The 23,894-nt window shown below is 43.2% G+C and overlaps 1 protein-coding gene across 1 annotated transcript in view; it reads right to left on the bottom strand.

Moving 5' to 3' along the window:
* The window catches only part of POLR3A (RNA polymerase III subunit A), a 46,446-nt gene that overhangs the window by 11,380 nt on the left and 11,172 nt on the right, over positions 1-23,894 (bottom strand). The window contains exons 8-21 of the mRNA XM_008145303.3: positions 23,687-23,823; positions 22,235-22,338; positions 21,679-21,820; positions 19,466-19,606; positions 15,435-15,504; positions 14,797-14,924; positions 14,471-14,609; positions 12,410-12,574; positions 9,448-9,620; positions 8,060-8,171; positions 6,945-7,063; positions 5,188-5,325; positions 3,259-3,429; positions 2,320-2,433 (exon numbers count right to left, since the gene is read on the bottom strand). Coding sequence (XP_008143525.2) covers positions 2,320-2,433; positions 3,259-3,429; positions 5,188-5,325; positions 6,945-7,063; positions 8,060-8,171; positions 9,448-9,620; positions 12,410-12,574; positions 14,471-14,609; positions 14,797-14,924; positions 15,435-15,504; positions 19,466-19,606; positions 21,679-21,820; positions 22,235-22,338; positions 23,687-23,823 — 1,853 coding nt within the window. The remainder of the gene's footprint in view (positions 1-2,319; positions 2,434-3,258; positions 3,430-5,187; positions 5,326-6,944; positions 7,064-8,059; positions 8,172-9,447; positions 9,621-12,409; positions 12,575-14,470; positions 14,610-14,796; positions 14,925-15,434; positions 15,505-19,465; positions 19,607-21,678; positions 21,821-22,234; positions 22,339-23,686; positions 23,824-23,894) is intronic.

The following is a 23,894-nucleotide window of genomic DNA, read 5'->3' as shown; positions in this document are numbered from 1 at the left end:
GCCGCCTCACTTTTCCTCTGTGTCATCCGTGGAAAGAGCCTCTTCCACATTGCTGATTTCCTCCCCACCTTCTTGTCCAGCCGCTGCCGTATCCTTTAGGGCAGGGGTCCTCAAACTTTTTAAACAGGGGGCCAGTTCACTGTCCCTCAGACCGTCGGAGGGCCGGACTATAGTTTAAAAAAAACTATGAACAAATTTCTATGCACACTGCACATATCTTATTTTGAAGTAAAAAAAAAACAAACAAAACGGCAAAAACACCCGCATGTGGCCCGCGGGCCGTAGTTTGAGGACGCCTGCTTTAGGGCAAGCTCCTGAGAGCCCTCTTGGCTCAGATGCTGCTATTTGTCGCCAGGTGTTAAAGGTGCCCCACCTGTCGGTGCAGGGAAACTGGAAAGAGCCCGCGGCCGGGCACCTGGAGGAACTCTGCACACACAGTAGAGGGGACACACCTAAAACCACTCCCCGCTCAGGCACTGGAAACCAACCTTTAGCGGCCACCCACAGGGACCCGCTCCCAGCGGCTTTGCTGTAATGACTTACAAAGTTAGACGTTCTGGAGGTTAAAAAAAAAAAGGCTCATTTTGCAGAAATGAAAACTGAAATAAGCTACTAAGAATTCAGCTGAATCAACCCATGCATACTACAGGGAACTCACAACATGGCAAATGACAGGCGATTAATCACACGATTAACTAGCAGTTAGGTTCTCACACTCACACCGTAGTAGTCTGTGAGCAGGGGCACCAGCCTCTGGCAGGGCCAGGGCTCAGCGCCACTCAGCAGCCGCCTCCGCTGCCTCAGCTCTGGCAAGGCGAGGGCCAGGACACATCTCAGAGGCGCAGACAAATCTGTCTGGCCAGCGGATTTTGAACCCTCTTGGCAAAACCGAGTTCACCAGATTGTGAGCCACTGAAGGGCAAGGACATGTTTAGTCATCTTTGTGTTCCCAGGACCTGCACAGTGTATGACACAGTGCTGCTCACTGACTAAATAAACACCGAGGTCAGAGGTCACCCATTAACCCTTGTCAAAGACAAGCAAGGGGCCCGTCCAAAGTGACGCACAGGGAGGCCTGCTTGCCAGCCCTAGGATGAAGGGCTGTCGTCTCCAGGGCTGGCAAGCAGCCGAGTGCTGCTCGGGTTCAGCCCTTTATGCTCGGCAGTCGCAGCATGCGAAGTGCGTTACCTCGTTATATTTCTCATAGCCTGTCTCAGTTAAGGTCTTCAAGGACAAACAGAGAAATATGTAAGTAAATATAATGATGTAGAAAAACAAAATCGTAACTCTAACTTGTTAGTTAAAAAATCTATGGAAAAACATTAAAACAAAGGCACCCAGCCTAGCCATACTCTTGATTTAAACATATTACATTCTGTAAGATTCTTTTTCACCTTTCACTCCTCAACACATGAAAGGAAGAAGTGAAGCTTCCTTAACTGAAAGCATCCTTGCACTTTCACTCTGTGGCTTTTTAAAATGTTTTAAATATATTTTTACTGATTTCAGAGAGAGGAAGGGGAAGGAGAGATAGAAACATCAATGATGAGAGAGAATCATTGATCGGCTGCCTCCTGCACGCCCCCTACTGGGGACTGAGTGCGCAACCTAGGCATGTGCCCTGACCTGGAAATGAACCATGACTTCCTGGTTCATAGGGTGACACTCAACTACTGAGCCACACCAGCTGGGCATGGCTTTTATTTCTGATATACTGAAAGGGATACATTCCTGCCGATTTTTTGCTGCATTTGAATAACCAATCAGTACAAACAAGAAACGATCAGTTCCTGCATCCCTTTGCTTTTGATCATAACCACATAAAGAGAAAGGAGCTGCTTAAACGGGTCAGTGACATAAAAAAAACAAAAACAAACAAAAAAAACCCTTAAGAGTGTCCCCAGGTACCAGCTCCCCTGAAGAAAAAGGAGGGCAGACTCCAGGGATTTCTGATCCACACCGTAGTAGGAGAAAGAGAGATTTAAAAGGGTACTGAGACAGCCCCACTACCAATACAAATTATTGGAATTCAGAATGAACTAAGAAGAGCTGGTCCACAGGAGGGGTTACGCACAAATCAGTTCTCTAGCTAAAGCATTTTTCTTCTAATAGGAAAACACTTGTGTAAAAGCCACAAACTAAGAAAGATTGGGATAAATTCTTCACATTGGCTGCAGAGATTTTGCCTCAGCCATTCTTTAATTTTTTAAACAAAGAAACACTCTTACACAACCCCCCCATTTCATGAAAGTGCCCTGCTGGCCCTTGGCCACCACTTTCTGGTGACAGCCAGGTGGGGCGATCAGCACCGGAGCTTACCTGCAGGAAGCTGTCCTGGCAGCAGAGGAACTCGTGCTTCTTCATGATCGACTCGGTGCTCAGGACCAGTTCGTTTTTACTGAGCGCAGGCTCGCTCTGACACGGGAAGACTGCCTCAAGTGTTCAAAGGACAAAGTATGATGTGGCGGGGGCAACGGACAAGGGGGCAATATTAAATGAAAGAAGCTACAAGAGACAGGATACTTAGAGGGATCTTCTAGCAACCTGTGATGTTTTTCTCCTTCAAAACAAGTTTTAGATTCTACCTTTAATATGAAGGTGGAAACGGTAAACTGGTACTCCACTTACACAAAGACTTCTGGGTATTGTCACATTGCTCCCAAACTTCACCCCAACCCAGATTTGCATTAAAAATACAAATTGTTGTTTTAAAAAATTCCAAATATTTTAAGAGTGAAAATATTCCACCACCCTCAAGCTCACAGCATTTCCCCAAAGATGTAAGGGCTACATATCATCCTAATGCACAGGCAGACCACTATGTATCTGAATTCTCCTCCATGATGGTCTGCCTCTACCACAAACAGTGCTGGAAAACACTCTTGGCACTCTTAGGTCATTTCTGCAGGGCTGGCTCCTCTAAGAGGAACTATGGGAGCAAAAGGCACCCACATTTTAATTCAGAGCTATTCTAAATTATGTGAAATGTAACTGCTTTTCACACCCATGACTTATAACACTGGCCTGTTACATAGAAACAAAAGCCCTCTTCTACTGGCATTTGATGACTAACACTAGACTTTGAAATTGAGAAAATATTTTCCTTTAATATTGGAAAACTTATACAGAGTAACACAAAAGGAAAATACTAAGCCAGTAGTTGGGTAGATATGATTGAGCATTAAACTGTGTGTGATTTTCCAAAGGGCACCTCCATTCTAAGAACACTCCAACCCCAGATATAATACTAAATCTTACTTTGATGTTGTCCAGAACCCTTTTAAACTCCAAGGGCTCATCTTTTCCCTCCATAGCTGCGGGATCTAAGCCATCTCCCCCGTAAATGAACTGTATGATATCTCCCGTAGAGCTTCGGACTGTCAAATCATACTGTGAACAAAGATCTTCAAGGGACTTCACAAGCCTTCTCTAAAGGGAACGAAACAGAAAACAAAGACTAGTCACATGTGCAGAGGATGAGATTTCCAACTCTAAGTTTCAAGGTTACTAGCCCTTTAATCACATAAAAACATTTTATTAGAAATCCCTTAAAAAGATTCCCTTAACCCCAAGAACGAGGCCAAGAGTGCCTCACTAACCTGTCCAGTGGGATTTAGAATATGCCCAACCTCCAGCACTTTAGTGTGTTTTAGAATACCTGCAATTTAAACCCCATCTACCCTGAAGGAATATGCAAACACTGTTTTCCCAGCCTGCTGTGCCTCCTCTCTCTTTCTCCCTAAGGTATAAATTAATGCAACAGCTTTGCATTTCTAAACACAACTTAATCTCGGACCCCCATGGACTTCAATATGAATTACAGAGGATCAGGTACAGACCCTCTTCTGGGACAGGGGAAGGAGAACAGGGCCAGCATTGTGTCTGAACCAGCAGGCAGCGGCCATTTCTCAAATCTGCTTAGGGAACACCTTCCCCCAGCAGAACCCACTGCAGCAGCAATGTGACAGTGGCTCAGTGAATTAGGGAGAAAGAACTCTTCCTCCAGGCAACTTCAAAACAAAAATCCCTCCTGCCAGAACCAATTTGTTCTAGGTTAACACACTGCTCTGGGAAATCCATATTCTACTCCAAAAGGTAAAGACAAAAAATAAAGTCAAAAGACATTCTGGCAAGAGTGGTAAAAGCATTTCAGTCCTTGGGCTTTTGACAAAAGCAGCACACTCCAAAAGTGAAGGGCAATTTCCCATCAAAAGATGATTAAAAGGGAAGTATCAGTAATGACACACCACACGAGGTACAGAAGCAGGTATAGCAGTAGGTGTCTACTGGCTGGAGCCGATTTCACCCTCAGCGGCCTTGTTTGTCTGGCCCACTTGTTCACATCTCTGGATTAGCAGCCCTGGTTCCCAGTTTGCAAAGGGCCATGCTTCTCAGACTGGCATCCACAGTGGGAGACAGAGGACACAAAGCTACAGCGAGTTCATGGTCCAGCAACTTGAAGTGTTAACTTTACTTGGTATTATAAGTAGGTAAAAACATTAAAATTAAACAAACAAACATATATTACTAGTACAGAGAAGAAATGAAAATTAGACTGGAAAAAAAAACAACAAAACGAAACAAAACAAAATCCCTTGCTAAGGATTTTTTTCCCCCCCCAGTCTATGGAAGAACAAAGCAGGAATGTTTCCACTCCTCTGCAGCAGGGGCACAGGAAACCCTCCAGTTTAAATGAACCCCTGGACCTGTTATCCTAGCCTGTACACACAGTGGGGAGCCTTCCCTCCCAGCTCCCCTGTGGGCACCAAAATGCCAAAATAGATTCTTGGAGTCCATTAGATGATACTAGTAATGAGTTACACACATAGCTGCAAAGTGAAGCAGAGTCCTCTCAATAGACAGGAGGTACGCACTGCCACGCCCACTTGTGTGCATTAGGAAACAGAGGCTCAGTGAGAGTCAATTGTTATGTCCCAGGATGCACATTCTCCTCCCATAGAGCCTTGCAAACTGTGTCTCTGGCCTGGTCTTGATCATTCGAGGTACACAGGATTTGGAACATTAACATTACCCTTTTTTGTTAATTTCTTCTGTTTCTGAATTTTTCCTTTTTATGACCAAGACTGGGTATATTTTAGCTCATGTACAAAATATGTAAACACTCAGCAGTCAAAATCCAGAGCTCTGTCCTACTCTGTTGTCAATGGCCTACATTTCTTCAATTACCTGCATGTATCCCGTTTCAGCTGTCTTTACGGCTGTGTCGACTAGACCTTCCCGGCCAGCCATTGTGTGGAAGAAAAACTCAGTTGGTGTCAAACCAGAATAAAAGCTATTAGCCACAAAGCCTTTGGCAGCTGGGAGCTAAAGAGAGGTAGAAAAAAAAGAAAAATCAAACAAAAAAAAGTTCAGGGTCCACCATTCCAAAACCCATTCACATCAGAAAATGCCACACCTTCCAGCTAGAACTCCCTGGCCACTGCACTCTCCTGAAGTGGCGGGCTTTGTATACTCTTCCCTAAATGAGAAATAATTTGGCACAACCCATTCTTACCAGAGACAAGGAGGGTGAGGTCCCCGCCAGGGCTGGTGCTGGTGCCAGTGGCAGGCAAGTGGCTCAGGAGAGAAAACCAAAGCCTGGGCTGCCATCCCTAGAGCAGGCGGGCAGCCAAGGACCTCGGAGGGCACTCGCTGACTGCAGCAGCCGGCCCGTTTCCTGGGAAGTAGTGACTCCCTTAAAGACATCCTTCCTGGGCCAGGCCTGTCCACCTCCAGAACATAACATAACATAACCATGGGCTGCTAATGTTTACGGGGTTCACTTGGGGTGCTGGAAATGTCCTAAAATTAGATGATGGGGATGATCACACCGTCATGTGAATATACTTACTAAGTCACTGAACTGTACACTTTGAATGGGTGACTATGACATGTACAGTGTATTTCAGTGACACTGTTAACAATACACACATGTGTAAAGCACCATGTGAAATGGCCAAATAGCCTTTGGTCTGGATAGGTCTATGCTCCTTAGAGGACAATTGAGATGAACAGACCAACCTCCTGCTTCCTTACTGTGTTTAAGGGGCAGCTGGTGGACTCAAAGACATTTCTAGGCAAGCAGACTTCCCGAAGCCTAATCTAGCACTGGCCCAGGGACCGAGAAGTCTGGATGCCCCCGGCCTCTCCTCCAAATTAGTCAGCTGCCCTACAACTCTGAGCCTGACACGCACAGGCAGATACCATTCCAGCAATCACTTATCTGCCTGACCTCTGGTGAATTCTGACCAGGGGCAGAGGACCTGCCTTGTTCCTGGGGCTACCTGATACAAAGACTCCATACATCTCAGGACAGCACTGCTGTCTGCCTAGGAGGGGCTGAACAGAAATACTGCAGTTCCAAGTGGCAGGAGCTGTTGGGCTCCACACCCAGAATTTACTGAGGGACCAAATCTACTTTAAGTTCTGTAACTACAGGTTTAACAGTTGTCTGCCCCTGAGTCCCAGAACCACCTCAGCACAGGTCTGCCTCTCTCTGCTTACATTAGCGCCCAAACCACAAGGCTAATAGAATTCAGAAGACATTTAAAAGCTGAGTTTGAGAATTCCAGAGGGAGAACCTGAAATTTCTTGGTTGGTTTAAGTGTGGTTTATACTATTTAAAAATCCTTATACTTTTATGTAAATCTCCCCAAAATAAGCAAACAGATTGAATATATATATATATTCATTCTGATTACTTAATTTGGACGGGAACATGAAATCCTCCTCCTCGGAGAGGAACTTCAAAGGGGGCATTGTCCAAGCCTTACAGCTCTGTTTTAACAAGGCTCCTTCTACGCGACCCGGTTGGGTTGAAGAGGCAAGAACGACCCTGAGCAGTGCCCGCCCTTGTATGTTGGTTGGCAGCTGCAGGGCTCAGTTACTCTCTTCTGCACTGCAGATGGCTGTCCTTAAGTTCTGCCTGACCCTCCACTGCTTACCTTTGAGTGTTTTTCAAAGTGAGGCAAGGACCTGTTTTCAAAGCCATCTGGCACTCGGGAGCCACTGATGGCTTGCTGTCCCACACAGGCAATCATCTGTGATATGTTAATGAAGGAACCTGGGGAAGCAGGTCAGGAATGTAACATCATTTACTGAAATAACACTAACTGAAGTGCGAGCAGATCCTGGAATAAAACAGCTCGTAATGCAGCCCAGCCCCTTCCCCGCAGTAAGGTCACAGCCTAGGGGAGAGCTCGGTAACAGGGAAGGGGGGGCGAGGGCTAGAGGTGCTCGGGAGCAGCGGGCATGTCAGGGTTGGAGGCAAGACTTCAGGTGCCTCTTCAAGAGCAACCAGGTTAGACTTCTGGAGGACATTATGACTTAGACATAAAACGGGGTAGGAGGAGGAATCCCAAAGTGGGTGGGGGAGTGGGAAGCAAAGACACAGGAATGGGAAAGGGTGAGGCATGTACAAGGAGCAAAAAGTAGAATATTGGGGTTAAAGGCAGCAAAGTTAAAGAATTTGAACTTCATCTGTAAAAAATTTTCAGAAATAGGGGAAGCATGGAGGTTTTGAATTTGAGCACAGTAGCATGAAACCTAATGTTTTAAGGCCCTGGGTAGGTGTGAAATTAAAAGCATTTTGCTTCATCACTAAATACTACATATTATTTTTCAAATCCCTAGCTTTTTAAAAGTTATTTTAAAGTTGCTCAAAACACCCTCAAACTGAGAAACCCACACACATTACCAAGAAGTTCCTCTAGAATAATAAACTCCCCAAAATGTAAATAGTTCTTTTTCTATATACAGCTGACCCCTGAATAACGTGAGGGTGAGGGGCATCAGCTGCCTGCAGTCAAAAATCCATATGTAACTGAAGTCAGCCCTCACATACGTGGATTTCCAACCGTGGATCAAAAATACAGTTGATTTTTTGTGTTTTAAAAACAACATATGAGTGAACCTGATTTAAAAAGACATGCTTTTATAAACAAAAGGTCTATTTGAAATTATGATCCCTACATTTTCCAGCACAGAACCAGCCAGTCCATATGGAGAATACGGCCAGTCCACATGGACAGTCCAATGATGCGGCGGTCAGAGCACGCACCTTTGGAGCCGCACAGAGCCATGGTGAGGGGGCTGTTGCTCTTGTCCAGCTCCCGGAGGCAGGCGCTGCCCGCATGGTCTCGGATCACCGACAGCTCCTTCAGGATCAGAGCCTGGTGGGAGAAAGGGAGGTGTGGGCGTCACCCGCACTGGCTCTGCTGACCACAAATGTACAATTTAAGGAAATGTGAAAAAATTCAAGACGTCAGATTTCCAAAAGATAGAGGTTTCAGATTCTTGGAAGACCAGGATGCCCTTTATGTACAGACCAACATCTTCCACAGGTTCCAAATCAGTGTGTGAGGTAAAGAGGATTAGTAACAAAACCCCGAGCCACCCTTTCAATGGCAGTGAGGAGAATGCGCGTGGCTGTGCGCACAGAACCATATGACACACATCAGCAAGTCTATCGCTGTGCACACACATGCCTGAGTAAATGTGCACAGTGGAAGACAATGCCTGTACTATTTATAAAATGTGTCTAGTTTTTCTTGCCAAGAACACATTTGAACTCCCACAGTGAAGCGTGCGATGAGGTGACTCCGCTGGAATGCTCCAGTCCTCCAGCTCATCCACACTGTCCTTCCTCAAGCCCCAACTCAGGAGGCTGTCACTCAGGGTCACGGTTCCAGTAAAAGTGAGTGCTGCTGCGGCCTCAAGTAATTCTCTAGATGAGAACCTCCCATTTTCCCCCCTCGCCCCCTTTTTCAGACTTAAGTGAGATTAAGACTGAGCTAGTAAGGGTGACTACCTCCCACAACCCTGCTTTAAAAATTCACTTCATCAGAAAACTTCTTACTGCTTAAAGAGCCCTTCCTCTGGAGAACCAGGCAAACCCCGGTGTAGACAGACTGCTGACCGGCTGCTTCAGAGAACACGCAGGGCTCTCAAAGGATCGTTGCGATTCTGACTCTGACATGTGCTGGTCCTGTTCTCAGCTAACCTAGTTTCAAAGGGGGCGGAGGGGCAGCACTCTGGTACATGACTCTTGACATGAATTTCCCATCTTCTGTACCCAAGTCTCTTCCAAAGACCATCCATTTAAACAGTGGCAGTGCCAGCCTCTAGGCGAAGGTTGTGGGAAACAGGGCAGAAGCACTTTACCAGCTCCAGAAGGGCCAAGTGTGATGTCTGAACACAAGCAGCCCCGTGTGGCCAAATGAACAGATAGGGCTGTGTCTTCATCACCTAGAATGTGACAGCTGAGAGGGACGTAAGGGGCCTGACCGAAGGCCCTCCCCTCATTAAACACACACAAGCAGCACAGGGCCAAGACGAGGCTGAAGCCACTGCCTTTGCGTCCCTCTCCCTGCTGCCACCTTCTCTCTATGGCTGATGCACATCCCAGGAGCACATAGCGGAACTGACCGCCCGAAGAGCCAGACTCACCTCCAGCGTCTCCTCCGCAGTGCAGCCAGGCTGCTGCTGCAGCTTGCCCGTGTTGAGGGCTTCGATGTACTCATCACATTTTTTGTAGCCAGCGTTCAGCAACTCATACTTGGCCTTTAGCAGCCCTTGACCAGGTGTGACGTCACCAATCCCAATTGAGAATCCACGGTTTGCTGTGGAATAGTTGATAGGTAAAATAAGAAGAGAGAGTCATGGATGTCAGTCAAACTACTATGTGGAAACAAGTTTATACCTTCAGAGAATCTGTCATAATTAAATTACATTAAAAATTACTGTATCAAACAAGCAAAAAACTTACTGTATCAGTCCCTAGGGAGTGACACAATCCAGACTAAGACTCACTTCTCTCAGAGATTACAATTTAGTGGGAGCACGGTATGTCCCACCTACCTATGGAACATCTGACTTCTGGTTCTCGAATAGCATCATAGGGACTTAGATTCTGCCCCGTGCCCCCAAATTCTGGTTTCTCTTTTCAGGAATCATCCCAAAACACAGAGAGCAAGACACAAATGTAAACTCCACCTTGACGGAACTATGCACCATCAATAACCCTAGCCCCAATATATGTAGGAAGTGAGCAGATGGGAGGTTGGGAGTAGGATGCCTAGATGTGGCTATGGAAATGAGGCCCAATGGAAAGGCTCAGAAGCTAGATCACCTCCAATGCTTTTTGGAAAGCATAATGTTTAGCTTGGAATAGATATGCTTTTCTCTGTGTGTGTGTATGTGTGTGGGGTGAGAAGGGGGATGAAACAAGGCTCTGCAGATGCTAGAGCTGGTGTATGTGTTGGAAACAGAGAAGCCCAGTGTAAAGTCTGCACAAAAAGCAGGCCCAGGGCCTTACCCCTGTGGGAGATGGGAGCTTACTACCCAAACAAATGGAAGTAGAGAGATTCTGGACTGGGGGATTCTGGGTGCAGACAGATGGGGATGGCTACAATCAGGCACTGAGGGAAGGTCTTCATAGTCCATGGCGAAGGTTCCTTAGCCCCTTTCCCTGTCCAGCTCCCAGAATCCCAGCAGCCAGGTCTCCATCCTAGGGAAGGAGGTTGAGATTGAAAGACGTCTCTGGAGAAACCAAGTCTCTCTGGAGAAAAACATTACTAAGAGGGATATTGGGTAGTTCCTCAATCAAAAAGCTGGTTTCCAGCTCAATTAATAAACTGAGAGATCTATCAGCCAATCAGCTCCATTTCCAATCAGTGTTTTTGTGCCTCACTCATAAAATATGAAGGACAGCCAGAGAACCAGATATTTGAGGAAACTCATTACCAAGAAATACAGAAGACAGTAAACACACAGAAAAAAGAAACTAAAAGAATATTCAGGGAGTAAATAAAATAAAACTGAGTAATATTCTCTCACAGTGATAGAGAGGATATATCTGGGGAGCAAGAATAGGAAGCTTTGCCTTAGCCTGTTTGGCTCAATGGATAAAACATCGGCCTGCAGATTGAAGGGTCCCGGGTTTGAGTCTGGTCAAGGGCCTGTACCTCGGTTGCAGGCTCCCGGCCCTGGCTGGGGACATGCCAGAGGCAACCAATTGATGTGTCTCTCTCACATCAGTGTTTCTCTCTGTCTCTCCCTCTCCCTTCCACTTTCTCTAAAAGGCAATAGAAAAAATATCCTCGAGTGAGGATTTAAAAAAAAAACACCAGGAAGCCTTAAGAAAAAAAGAGCCTGGCCAGTGTAGCTCAGTGGTTGAGCATCAACCCAGGAATCAAGAGGCCACTGATTCGACTCCTGGTCAGGGCACATGCCAGGGTACATGCCAGAGTTGTGGGCTTGATTCCCATAGGAGGCATGCAGGGGCAGCTGATCAATGATGTTTCTCTCTCATCAATTTTCCTATCTCTCTATCCCTTCCCTTCCTCTCTCTCTAAAAAAAAAAAAATCAATAAAAACATTTTTTTTAAAAAAAGAACTACCTGAGGATAAAACTGGTTGGAAATTAAATATATGATAGTGAAAAATAGGTTTAAATCAATAGAAGTGCTAAAAGATAATATGAAATCAGAAACAAAAAAATAAACAAGGAAAAGAAGATTAAATCAGAGAGAGAGAGTCAATTCAGAAGCTCTAGTAGGTAATTAATAGAAATGCCAAAAAGAAAGAACGGAGGAAGTAAAGGAGAGAATATTATCAGAAAAATAATACAAGAAAATTTCCAGAACTGAAGGACAAATGATTGTAAATTAAGAGAGTTTAAAGAGTGCTCAGCACAATGAATGGTAAAATACCCATACCACCAAAGATGTACCATTATGAACTTTCAGAATGCCAAAACCAGAGAGGATTCTTAGTATTTCCAGAATAAAAAGACAATTCAATACAAAAATTTGGGTATAAGAATAGAAATATACTTTAATAACAACTCTGGCAGCTAGAATAGAATAGAATAAAGAAATATCCTCAGAATCCTGAGGTTAAATAATTTTCAATTGACAATTCCATACCCAGCCAAAGAATCAATCAAGTGTAAGAGTAGACTAAAGATGTTTGGGGGCAGTAAAGATCTCTTGACTCATGGCATGCTCAAAACATGAGCAAACACAGAAAATAGAACAGTGCCAGGGTAGTAGGGAAATACTGAGAAATCTGGTAGGGCTGAATCATGGAAGGCCCAGAGGGTACAGTGAGTGCATAGGAACCTTGGAAGCAGCCCACACAAGGCCCTTTATGTAACACAACCCTATCTGGTAGGCAACGGGGAGCCCTTATAGATTTGAGAAGAGACTGAAAAGCAATGCAAATGTGCCACCCAATGAGTCAGTATCACATTCATTTCACCGAGGAAAGCATAATGTTTAGCTTGGAATAGATATGCTTTTCTCTGTGTGTGTATGTGTGTGGGGTGAGAAGGGGGATGAAACAATAGCAGAAGAAACCCCTAAAACCCAGCAAATACAGCATATAACGAGGATGCTGAGATACTCACAGAGGTAGACAGGAGCCAGCCTGGCAAGCCTTGACATGGCATCGGCAGCTTCATTCTGTCCCCAGTCTCGCAGCAAAATGTAAAAAATATTGTTCTTGGATCCGGATCCCAGTGTTCCTTTGTCCATGCTGCCACTCATCAGCTCACTGTTCTGGATAGTGACGTCTGCAAGGGTAACAGTGACTATGCATGTAACAGACAATTAATATACCTTTCTTCGTTCCAAAAAGCATTGGAGGTAGTTGAGAAAACTTGTTCCCATATTTAAAGTTAAAGCAGAGCAAATAGACATTCTCCTCAAAAAGAGATATCTAGTGTCTTTTAAAAAGCATTAAAGGCCCAATTAGTTACCTTACAGTCCTAACTCTGAAATGTACTAGTTGACCCTCATTCTCTTCATCTGTGAACTGTGAAAGGCAGTATCAAGCACTTGCCATCTCTATGTCATGGGGATATTTTGGGCATCAATGACATCGTGCATAGCAAAGTGCTTTGTAACCAAAGTGTAGAGCACTGTGTTATTCGTCTAAGATATTGGAAACCAACAGGGGCACCATCATGAAGAGCTTATACAACCAAAAGAAGTGAAATTCTTATCCAGAAATAAACAAAACACAATCCAAAACATCAAGCTAGCCCTAGCTGGTTTTGCTCAGTGGATAGAGCGTTGGCCCACAGACTGAAGGGTCCCGGGTTTGATTCCGGTCAAGGGTATATACCCAAAAAACAAGAGGCAAAATGAAAGAAATTGCATTAAATGGCAGGCTCGATCCCCAGCCCTAGTGTGTGTGTGTGGGGGCAACCAATCAATGTGTCTCTCTAACATCATTGTTTCTCTCTCTGTGTCTCTCTCTCCCTCCATTCTACTCTCTAAAAAAAAAAAAAAAAAAAAATCAATGGAAAATATCTTTGGGTGAGGATTAAAATAAATAAATAAATGCTTTAAGAAGAAAAACCCAAAATAAAACAACAAACCAAAATATTTAAAAATCCTGGGAGTATATTTTCAAAGTAATGACTATAAATCTGAGAAAAATCAATGCTCTACAAAACATCTCTACCTTCATTACAAGACAGTAGAAACCTTGACCTTCAGAGAGACTCCACAGAGTCCTATAGATCCATTTCCTGTCACAAGGCCTTGCTAGCAAAGCCCATTCTTGTAAGCAGCCTAAGATAAACTAAGGAGCTCATGCCAGAAAGGAAATGATGGCTTGATGGCACTGGTCTGTAGACCAAACTTTGAGCTGCATTCGTCTACATGACTCAGTTGGCTTGTACTTACTAGTAAATAAATCTCACTGTTACATCTGATCTTCATGTTATCAGAAAATTTACTAACCAGGTGAGGCAGGGAAAAAACTTCATATTTTTTGTTATATGTTTTAGTCATACTTTTAGTCAATGAACACATTTTTTGAACATAAAATAAGAAATTATATGCCTTAAATAATGAGACTCTGGTTGATGAAAAAAAAAACCAACAAAAAATAACCCCAAAAAACAAAAGAGGCAGAATAAAATAAATTGCATTAAATGACAGAAACTAAACCAATGTCACCTCAATAAATTTAATTAAGACAAAAAAAAAAAAAAAGACAGAAACCAGTCACCTAAGACAAAATGCATGTGGAGAAAAACATTCTAATCACTGGCCCATGTGTCTACAGGATCTCTACCTTAGAGAAATAGAAAATCACATCTAAGCCTGGCCAGCATGGCTCAGTGGTTGACCATTGACCTATAAACCAGGAGGTCATGGTTCAATTCCCAGTAGGGCACATGCCCAGGTTGCGGGCTCAATCCCCAGTGGGGGGCATGCAGGAGGCAGCCAATCAATGATTCTCTCTCATCATTGATGTTTCCATCTCTCTCCCCCTTTCCCTTCCTCTCTGAAATCAATAAAAATATATTAGAAAACAAAACAAGAAAATCCTATCTGAGAGGAGAATCATCAGCTACATTTCCCTGAAGAACAAATTTCCTGCCTCAGGCTAAGGCCTTAGAGAAACGCTGAATTTGCTTTTCTGACTCCCCGCTCCCCCGTTTGCTTTAACTCACAGGAATCATTGACACAGAGGTCTTCTCCTTTGCCACAGTACTGCTTGCCCTTGGTTCGAAGGTTGGCCCTCACTGGATTGTCATCACTAGGTCTGAGGATGACGCTGAAGATCTGCTTTCCTGTCCACAGGGTGACAGGCTGGAGGAGGAAAGGAAGGCAGAGCATCAACTGGCCAAGCCTGGTCTCAACCACCTTTCATGTAAATAAGACAAGACTACAGCAATCACATGCAAACCCAGCACTGGCTCGGGTACATCCATACGGGCGTATGGGGATGGACACGCACACACACCTGTGTACATACACACATAGCTCCTGCACAAACCTTTAATATTGTAGGAGGCGGGAGACGAACTTTAATTTTCTCATCCTTGCCCACCAGTATTGAAGCAATGATTTGGCATGCCTTGGCTCGGTCAAAGAAAGTGTCCTTAAGAGTAAGGAGATAGGCACCTAAAAGTGTTAACACACACACATGAAGGAATGAAACTGAGAAAATCACATTTCAATTTTAAAACTGAGGTTCCTACCAGCATCTCCTACTGATGTTTTTATCTCTCTCTCCCTCTCCCTTCCTCTCTGAAATCAATAAAAATATATTAAAAATAAATTAAATAAATATGGACTATTACTAAAAAAGTGACAAACCATACAGCTGCCTACTGGCTCTCCCCTCCAGCTAGAATTTGGCTCCATGAGTGAAAGGAGTTGGATTTACTCACTGCTGTATCCCCAGGGCTTAGAAACATGTTTGGTCTACGCAGGAGCTCAACAAATGCTTGTTGAATCAATAAATAATCAACCATTACAAAACATTTCCAACAGGTTCACAGTTAAACTTAGTAAACAAACAACAGAATTAAACACAGGCAATTAAATAGCTTTGCAAGTTCTCATATAAAACCATTGTGAATGAGAACCATTGTTCCACAGTCTCCTTTTAAGTGAATTTCACAAACCAACCTGTTAGAAAATCCTGAATAGCAGCAATTAGTGGTTCTCCGTTCCTTGGGGTTACAAGATTTGCTTTAGTCTGAAGGAAAAATGGATACAGTAAGTTAGCCATCCTTGGAGGTATGATGCAGTCCAAAGATCTGCATGCCAAGGCTGAGAAATTGAAGCCAGGGGCCTTAAGCCCAGCTGTGTTACTAATTTCCAGTTCCTCATCTGTCGAGCAGAGAAAAGAAATACCAGCTAGATAGACCTCAGAGGTTCCCACCAGCACTAAAGTAAAATACCGAGTTAAGTTGTCTTGGATTCCTGTAAAGAACTCTACCATCCAAGACTTTATTGTTTTTAATAAATGCACTTCTCCAAAGAAATTCACTTCTACGAATGAGTAGTACTGTGTCATCTTTGAAGTGAATCAATTCCACACTTCTTCACAATGATGGCAGAACTGTTCAATTTCTCTTGAGACAAAAAGTTCTAACAACAAACAATTTAGCAACAAGATTTAACTAAAATTCAATGAGTGCCACATTGGGCAAAAAAGGAAGCTGTTGTCCAACACATGGGTAGGTTTACGGAAGGTTCTGTGTCAGAGTGCACTGCGCACTTGCGGGTATTCTGGGCCTCCTCACCCACAGTGAAAGGCCCTCCAAGGCAGAGACCTTGCCTGCCTTCTTCTGAACCACTACCCAGAGCAGTGATCCGCACCTGGGCAGGAGACAGCTGCTCACTTCTGGTTAAGAGAATTTCTCTGGGGTGGATAGCAAGTGGTCTGGGTGGGAGCAGGGTGCGCAAGCCCATACGTGCACATTTTGGAGAAGTTTCCTGGGCAATTTGGGCCACGTTTAAGCTAGAGCCCCACCTGCTCCACGGGGACAGGACTGCTGAATCAGTGCAGTAGATCAGCAGTCGCCAACCTTCTCACAGAAACTGAGGGATTTGTCCAAATAGTAATTATGGATTCTTCCACCCAATATCCTTGAAGCCTACGTTTTAGTGTTTTCATTTTTAACAAATGAAATATGTTGTTATAACAAAATGTCTAACAAAAAGGATCTATAATAGCAAAGTCAATGACAAAGTCTAACTGTTTGGCTGCAGGCTGATACTATTATCACTAGTTACATTCTAAACATTACTTTTTAATTACAAAAATAAGATATATCCATTATTAAAAAATCTAAAAATATAGACCATAAAAAAAATCAAAACTCAATGTGTCGAACTGCCAAGCAAAAACAACTACTGTTTTAAGACTTTGTATATAACCCTTCCAACTTTTTGCTATAAACATTTTTACAAACTTACAGGCAACTACTTATCAAACAACTACGTATACAACTATGTCATCATTTTTAAGAGAACACAAAGGGTTTCGTTGTATGGATGTGACATAATTTAACAAAATCAATTTCCCGCCCCCCTGGGCATTGCTTGTGTTGTGTGATTGCAAATAATTTTGCAAGTCTAATTACTTCCTCTGGAGAGCCTCCTAGAAATGAGAGTGCCAGTCAGGAAGAATGACTGTACTGACCTATTCACCCTTTGACTATAGGAGCGCAGAACAAGAACTCATTCATGGCTATCCATCCTCCACCAACCACGTACCCATCAACCATCTTGTCCTCTCATATCAACCACCAATTCCCAACACAGCACTCATCACCATTGCTACAGACACTGAGGCACAGGAGAAAACAGGCTAAGTTCTTGCTTCCCCAAGTGGAATTGTACCACAGGGCCTTTGCAGCTGCTGCTCTTCTGCTTGAATTACTCTTTCCCTGACAGACCCACTGATCATTCTCCCACTTCTTTCAGAACCTGGTTCATATGTTACTGTTCTCATGGTCCTCCCAGACTATCCTAAAACAGGACCGCCTTCATGCTCTTTCATCCTTACACTGCCTGATCCTTTTCTTCCTAGCACTTACAACCACCTGATATTTTATATTTGTTACTAGAGGCCCGATGCACAAAGATTCGTGCAAGAATAGGCCTTCCTTCCCCTGGCTGCCCGCACTGCCTTTGCTCAGGCCCGGAGCTGCCTTTCCGCCTTCGCTCCAGCCTGGATCCGCCTTTCTGCCTTCGCTTGGCCCGGAGCCACCTTTGGCCTCTCCCCTTGTTGCGTCAATTTGCATATTCCCTCCTTATTGGCTGTGGGCACCACCATCTTTGTCATGGAGTTACAGCAATTTGCATATTCCACCTTTATTAGATAGGATTCTCTCTCTCTCTCTCTCTGTTCAAATAGGAAGAAAAGCAAGAACTTGACTTCCCCACTCACTATGTTCCTAGAAGAGTGCTTGGCACACAGTAATGCTCAATCAGCATCAACTAAATATTTTTAATAGGCTGAGAAGTCCAGAGAAATAATTCAAAAGAAGACTCTAAATGCACAAAGATGGCCCTTGAGGGACTAATCCTCAAAACAAAACAAGAAAAGCACCTTACATTTTCAACACCAGAGGGAAGATGAGTCATGGTGTGCTAACGTGGTGAAATGCTGTAAAGCCATTATGATCAATCATGAGGACTCTACAGCAAGTGGGTATTTATAATATGTTAAGCAGAAAAAAGGAAAACAAAGGCTATTTAACCATGACAACCATCTATATTCATGGATAAGGAACAAACTGATAGAGGTGGAAATAAAAAAGCTGTGAGGTGTAGAAACTGTACCTTTTTTAAATAACTTCCATTACTTTGCTAGAATGTTTGAATAATAAGAATCAATGTTTCAAAAAAGTTGAAGACTTCAGCCTATTTTAGCACATAAATTTCTCAGAATTATTAAATTCTCCAAAGAATAATTTAAACATGTATAAACAATACATGATAAATTAAATATTTCCTTTATCAGAAAAGATATGTCACCCAGCTAGAGTGGCTGAGTGGTTGAGCTGGATTGATTCCCAGTCAGGGCACATGCCTGGGTTTGCAGGTTTGATCCCCAGCAGGGGGCATGCAGGAGGCAGCCAATCGATGATGTTTCTCTCTCATCGATGTTCCTACCTCTCTATCTATCCCTTTCCCTTCCCCTCTCTCTAAAAATCAATAAAAACATATTAAAAAAACACACAAAAAGATATGTCAACTCCTGCCATGAAGAACTCTAGCAAAGGCTACGAATGTAGCCCCTGCTTCCTATCCCACCAAATCCACACAGACTTTAACATTTAATAGATCTGCTTGCAGAACCTAATTGCCTTTACCTCAGAATCACCCTAAACCAGTGGTTGGCAAACTGCGGCTCGCGAGCCACGGTTTGCCGTTCTGTTGACTAATGAGTTTGCCGACCATTGCCCTAAACCAAAATAGATTAGAAGCATCATATCAGAATTAGTATTTTTGGAGGAAGGAACACTTAAAACTACAAGATACATCCGATCATAATACAGAAAACTAGAATACTAGAAAAAAGAAAGACCTAAGTTCTAAAAACCCAACAGGTGGGGCCGTTAAGTTTAGGAGGGAAGAGCCTACCTAGCAGGCACCGGGGACACTGTGCTATGGCGGGTTCAGGAGCGAACAGCACACACAGTGCAAGCGTTAGAGCCCAACTGTGACTCCTCAGGACCAGGCACCAGCCTCTCATCACCGGACTCCCCTGGCACCGAATGGGCACGCCTACCCGCTAACCATAAAATGGTGATACGAGTCATTACAAAAACGACTGTTTAGTGTGCCCTTCAGAAGACAAAGAAGTATTGCTACATTTTGGGAAGTTTCCATTCAGAATATTCAATACAATATATCGGTGCTTAAAGAATCTTTAGCTACTAGAAAATCCACGTATGCAGAACCATCTTTTCCCATGATACCCAACAGCCGATTGCTATGCTCTCTCATCTTTTCATAAATAGTGCTCACATATACATTTTCTCTCAGGAACCCACATTATAGGTCAGGAAACATCAACTCCCCCCAATAAGCCCCTATTACAGACACTAACTCACTTACATACTAGAAGGTGTTTCCCAAAGAGCCCGATCCCCTTTCCTACCCTCACGGAGCTGTAAGCTGGGCTGCACCACCCTACGTACCCCCATTAGAACAAGGGCCTCTGCTTTAGCTTCTTCTGTTTGTGGAAGATGAAGATTCATCTCATCGCCATCAAAATCCGCATTGTAGGGTGTACACACACACTCGTTAAATCTGAAGGTCCGATGGGGCTTGACCCTGGCCTGTGGAACACAAAACAAGAGGAGGGCTTAGTCATTGATCCAAAGCTTCTTAGTTATTAGAAAATGGCTTCATGGAAAACCGGAAAATGTAGATTAAGGAAATAAACCTCTAGGGTGTTCTGTCGAGTGACACATGTCACCTGTGGACTCACCACGGCCAATGTAGGGAACTTGTTTGACCGCTGGAGGCAAACACCAGCACTGGAGCCACATGAAGGCCCCGGCCCATGACATCACAGTTTGATATCAGTAAAATTTATGGCAGTTGATTAAAACACACAGACTACATAAACCCATGAGTTTATAATGACAATGAAGGAAGGAAAATCCAAAATAAGCAAATAAAGAATCTAAAACAACCGAATGGGAAGTAACTGAGCACCAAGTTTTTACTTCCCAAACTGACAATAAAGGAAAAGGAATTAGGTATGTAGGCCGCTTTTCCTTTAAGAATTGTATTTCTAGACAAGCAGCCAGCTCTAGTTTTTTAGTACAAGGATCCTTTGTATTAGATGTGAAATAAATGATAAATCTCACCACTTTGCAGCCCTAATGAAATAATGTAGGCAATGATCATAGATGAATGAAACTATTAGAAAAAAGGTTGATGAGGAACCTTTCAAAGAAGACATCAGATGACTCCTTATACTTTTCAGCTTAATAAGAGTGGGACATTCAGATAGCATGTGCCTCCTCAAATAAGCCCTCCTGGAAGTAGCCCGCACCACCCACAGCCATTCTTGTCAAAAAGTTGAACCTGCATCTGATCACGTCTTGGGAGCTAATTTCCAGTTTACAGAAATACAAGGAAGAACGAAGAAACACTTAACTCCATACCTATACAAACTGAGAACATGGGACACTCTCTATGACAAATAACATGGTTTTTTCAACAATGACTTTACAATTTAAAAAAGGAGGGAGGACTGTTCCAGATCAACAGAGACCTTAGCTATGTATCATCCAAATGTAACATGTAGACTCCGCATCCTGATCTGAACAAACTAGCTGCAAGTTTGTTGAGGCTCTGGGGGAATCTGACTGTGAACTGGGCACTAGACACTGCCAGAGAGTGACTGTTCATTTTGTGAGGTGTGACAATGGCACTGTGGTTACTGTGTACGCCTTACACAGTAAACTGAACGCACACGGAAAAAGACAGGGTATCTGGGTTCATCAAAGAAAAAAGGAAGATATGCAAGTGAGGCCAAATCAAGAAAACTGAGTGAAGAGGCTGGGAATATGAGAGTTCACAATAGAATTCTTTGAATATTTAAAAATATTCAAACAAAATATTTCTTAAAAAAAATGTTCCAAAGCTAAGCAGAAGCTCCTAGAAAAGGAGGGCTTCTGTTTCCCCCTAGATCCCATAATCATATCCTCATAAATCATAAACTGCTGCTTGGTATTTCACTGTTAAGGTAAAGACTGATGCAATATATTCACAAACTACTGAAAAACGGAATCCAGAAAAACCCGACTTTCAGAGCCTGTTTAAACACTGTTTACAAATGCTCATGGTTCAATGGCTTTGAAGATAGGAGAATTGATGAATATTTAACAAATTAAAGTTGCACCTCATTTCCATTTTAAATTTCCAGAAAAAGAAACTGCTGCTGTTGCAAAACGAAATCACCAAAAAAATATGGTTTAAGGTCTTAGTTGGAGGACTATTGCAAAGAAAAATATTTTAAGTATTTTAGTTTCTTGATTAATCTGCTAAGTTAAGTCAAAAGTCAATTTTTTTAATCATATCTATTTTACATAAGTTTGTGCACATATATGTGTATATATTTTAGTTTGCAAGTGAAATCATGCTAGTCACTTTCACACTAATTTTCAATTAGTTCCTCTCTGTTTAAGTGTATGAATATTACATTATAAATAGTAAAAACATTGAAGAAAAGCTTGAAATTTAAGTTTCCCTCAAATTAAAAAGTGAGAGAAAAGGAAAAGCAGGTTATGAAAATCAGAGATTACTGGCAATTTTAATTTTAGAAATCTGGAATTCAGCATTGTTTACAGCACTATTTCCACTCCACAGAAAATCAGACCAGAAACCGCACACTCACCAGGTGCGCCATGATGCTCAGCTTGTGCAGCGAGGGCTGCCGGTTGAACAGCACCACATCCCCGTCTATGAGGTGTCTCTCCACAATGTCCCCGTACTTGAGCTCCTGAGCCATCTTTTCCCTGTTTCCGTATTTCAAAAACCTGAACACACAATAATAAACATGGTATGTGAGGGCAAGGTCTCCTCACCATGTTTCTCCCTCTTCATAACAGAATTCAAATTCTAGAATGATCATATTTCATTGACTCTAAGGTGCCCCCAGAGGCGTCAATTAAATTATGACAAGCTGATCGTAAGATACAGGTTCATTTATTCCAATGTGCTTTGTCCACCTAGATCCAGTAACACTAAATGCTAGGAAACAAATGAACACTTCATCTATATTCAATCACCAAATGGGGCAAATGGTATACCTAGACTCACTGCAATTTAAACACATATTTTCCACATGCTAAATACCCCCAAAACTGTACTCAGGACTGCATTCTGTGGCTAACCATGGCGACAGTGACCTTGGTCATGAGTTACACCCAGCTAGACTGGGAAAGCGTTACCTTTTCATCTGCGTGTGTCTCTGCTGAATGAAATTGGCTCCTGGGTGAACTTCAGGTCCATTTTGAACCAGTTTCCTCAAAAAGTTAATGTTTGCTTTGTTTACCTGCAGGACCACAATGAGATACTATTAGATTATACTTCCTATCCTTCTACTAGTTACTCAATACACTGAACTGCGCCTCAATCTTCACTTTCTTTGTGTGGTTCTAGGAGGGAGAACGGCAGCGCCCCGTGCATCCTGCTGCCTAGGGTCATGTGTGTAATGACAATGGATTGGCATAGAGGAGCCCAGGTTCTAGTCCGAACTTGGTCACTCACTCCCTGGATGACACCGCCAAGTCCTTCACTCGCCTTTGGTATCCCCACCAGAAGAGCGTGGGCTGGACTGATCTGTGGGAACATTCCAGCACATACTGTGATCTTCAAAACAGGTGGCCACTTCATCTGCCATGACTTACCATGGGCTTCTAATATTTCAAAGTGGTGACACCAGCACAGAGGTCCTGGTCTGCCACACTGTGTCCTACAAGCTGTTGGACTACAGTCTCCTGGAACACCCATCTCAGAGCAGGAAACTTTGGATCATCAGTAACTCACTGAGGACACTCCCCGTAAGTTTTACCACAACCGTCTATGATCTGGCCAATTATGAATCTAAGGCAAAGCCAATTAATAGCCTCCTGTTATTAGGACCTGTACACCTCAGTTAAAAAAGGGCACTGGGTATTTTACACTCATGGGGAGTGTGCGCTGAGGCAGAGTGGTGCAGCCTTTCTGGTTATGCATCAATAGCCTTAAAATGCTCAAAGCCTTGACTCAGTGATTCCAAGGTTTTAAAAATAAAAATCCATCCCGCCCTGGCCGGTTTGGCTCAGTAAATAGAGCGTCGGCCTGTGGACTAAAGGGTCCTGGGTTCGATTCTGATCAAGGGCACAAACCCAGGTTGTGGGTTCGGTCCCCAGTGGAGGGGCATGCAGGAGGCAGCCAATCAATGATTCCCTCTCATCATCGATGTTTCTATCTCTCTCTTCCACTCCTTTTCTCTCTGAAATCATATATAAATATATATATATATAAAATTCTTTCACTTAAAAAAGAAATAAAAATCCATCCCAAGAAAATTAATTGTGTGTGGTGTTTATCACTTAGCTCCTCTAAAACATGAGGTATGAAGCAACATAGAAAGATGTTAAAGATGATAGTACTTGGGAAAACAGTTGCAGAACAGTACATTTAATGTATCTGAGTACATACACAGTTCTGCTTGTACATGCTGCAGATACTACATATAGCAATGCAACAAACAGGAAAGATACCTATACTAACACATGCCAAATTGTGCACTGAGGGGAGCTACGGGAGATTTTCCACTGTCTGTTGTTTGGAATCTTAAACTATAATGTAAAGAACTGGATTCAAAACACAGAATCAAGCAGATGAATGGTACTTACTTTCTCAGGAAAAGTTAGAATTTTGGCCACATGAACTGGCACAGCTACCTCATCAATCCGGAGGTTGGGGTCAGGTGAGATGACAGTTCTGCCAGAAAAATCCACCCTCTTTCCTGAGAGATTGCCTCTAAATCGACCTAAATAAATAAAAATGTGTCACAGGTCTCCATGGCACGAGGTGTGCCATTTGGGGTAATGTGGGCAGAAA

This window comes from Eptesicus fuscus, chromosome 17, assembly GCF_027574615.1.
Source record: "Eptesicus fuscus isolate TK198812 chromosome 17, DD_ASM_mEF_20220401, whole genome shotgun sequence".
NCBI classification, from domain to species: Eukaryota; Metazoa; Chordata; class Mammalia; order Chiroptera; family Vespertilionidae; genus Eptesicus; species Eptesicus fuscus.
This window is presented reverse-complemented; position numbering and strand designations above follow the sequence as displayed.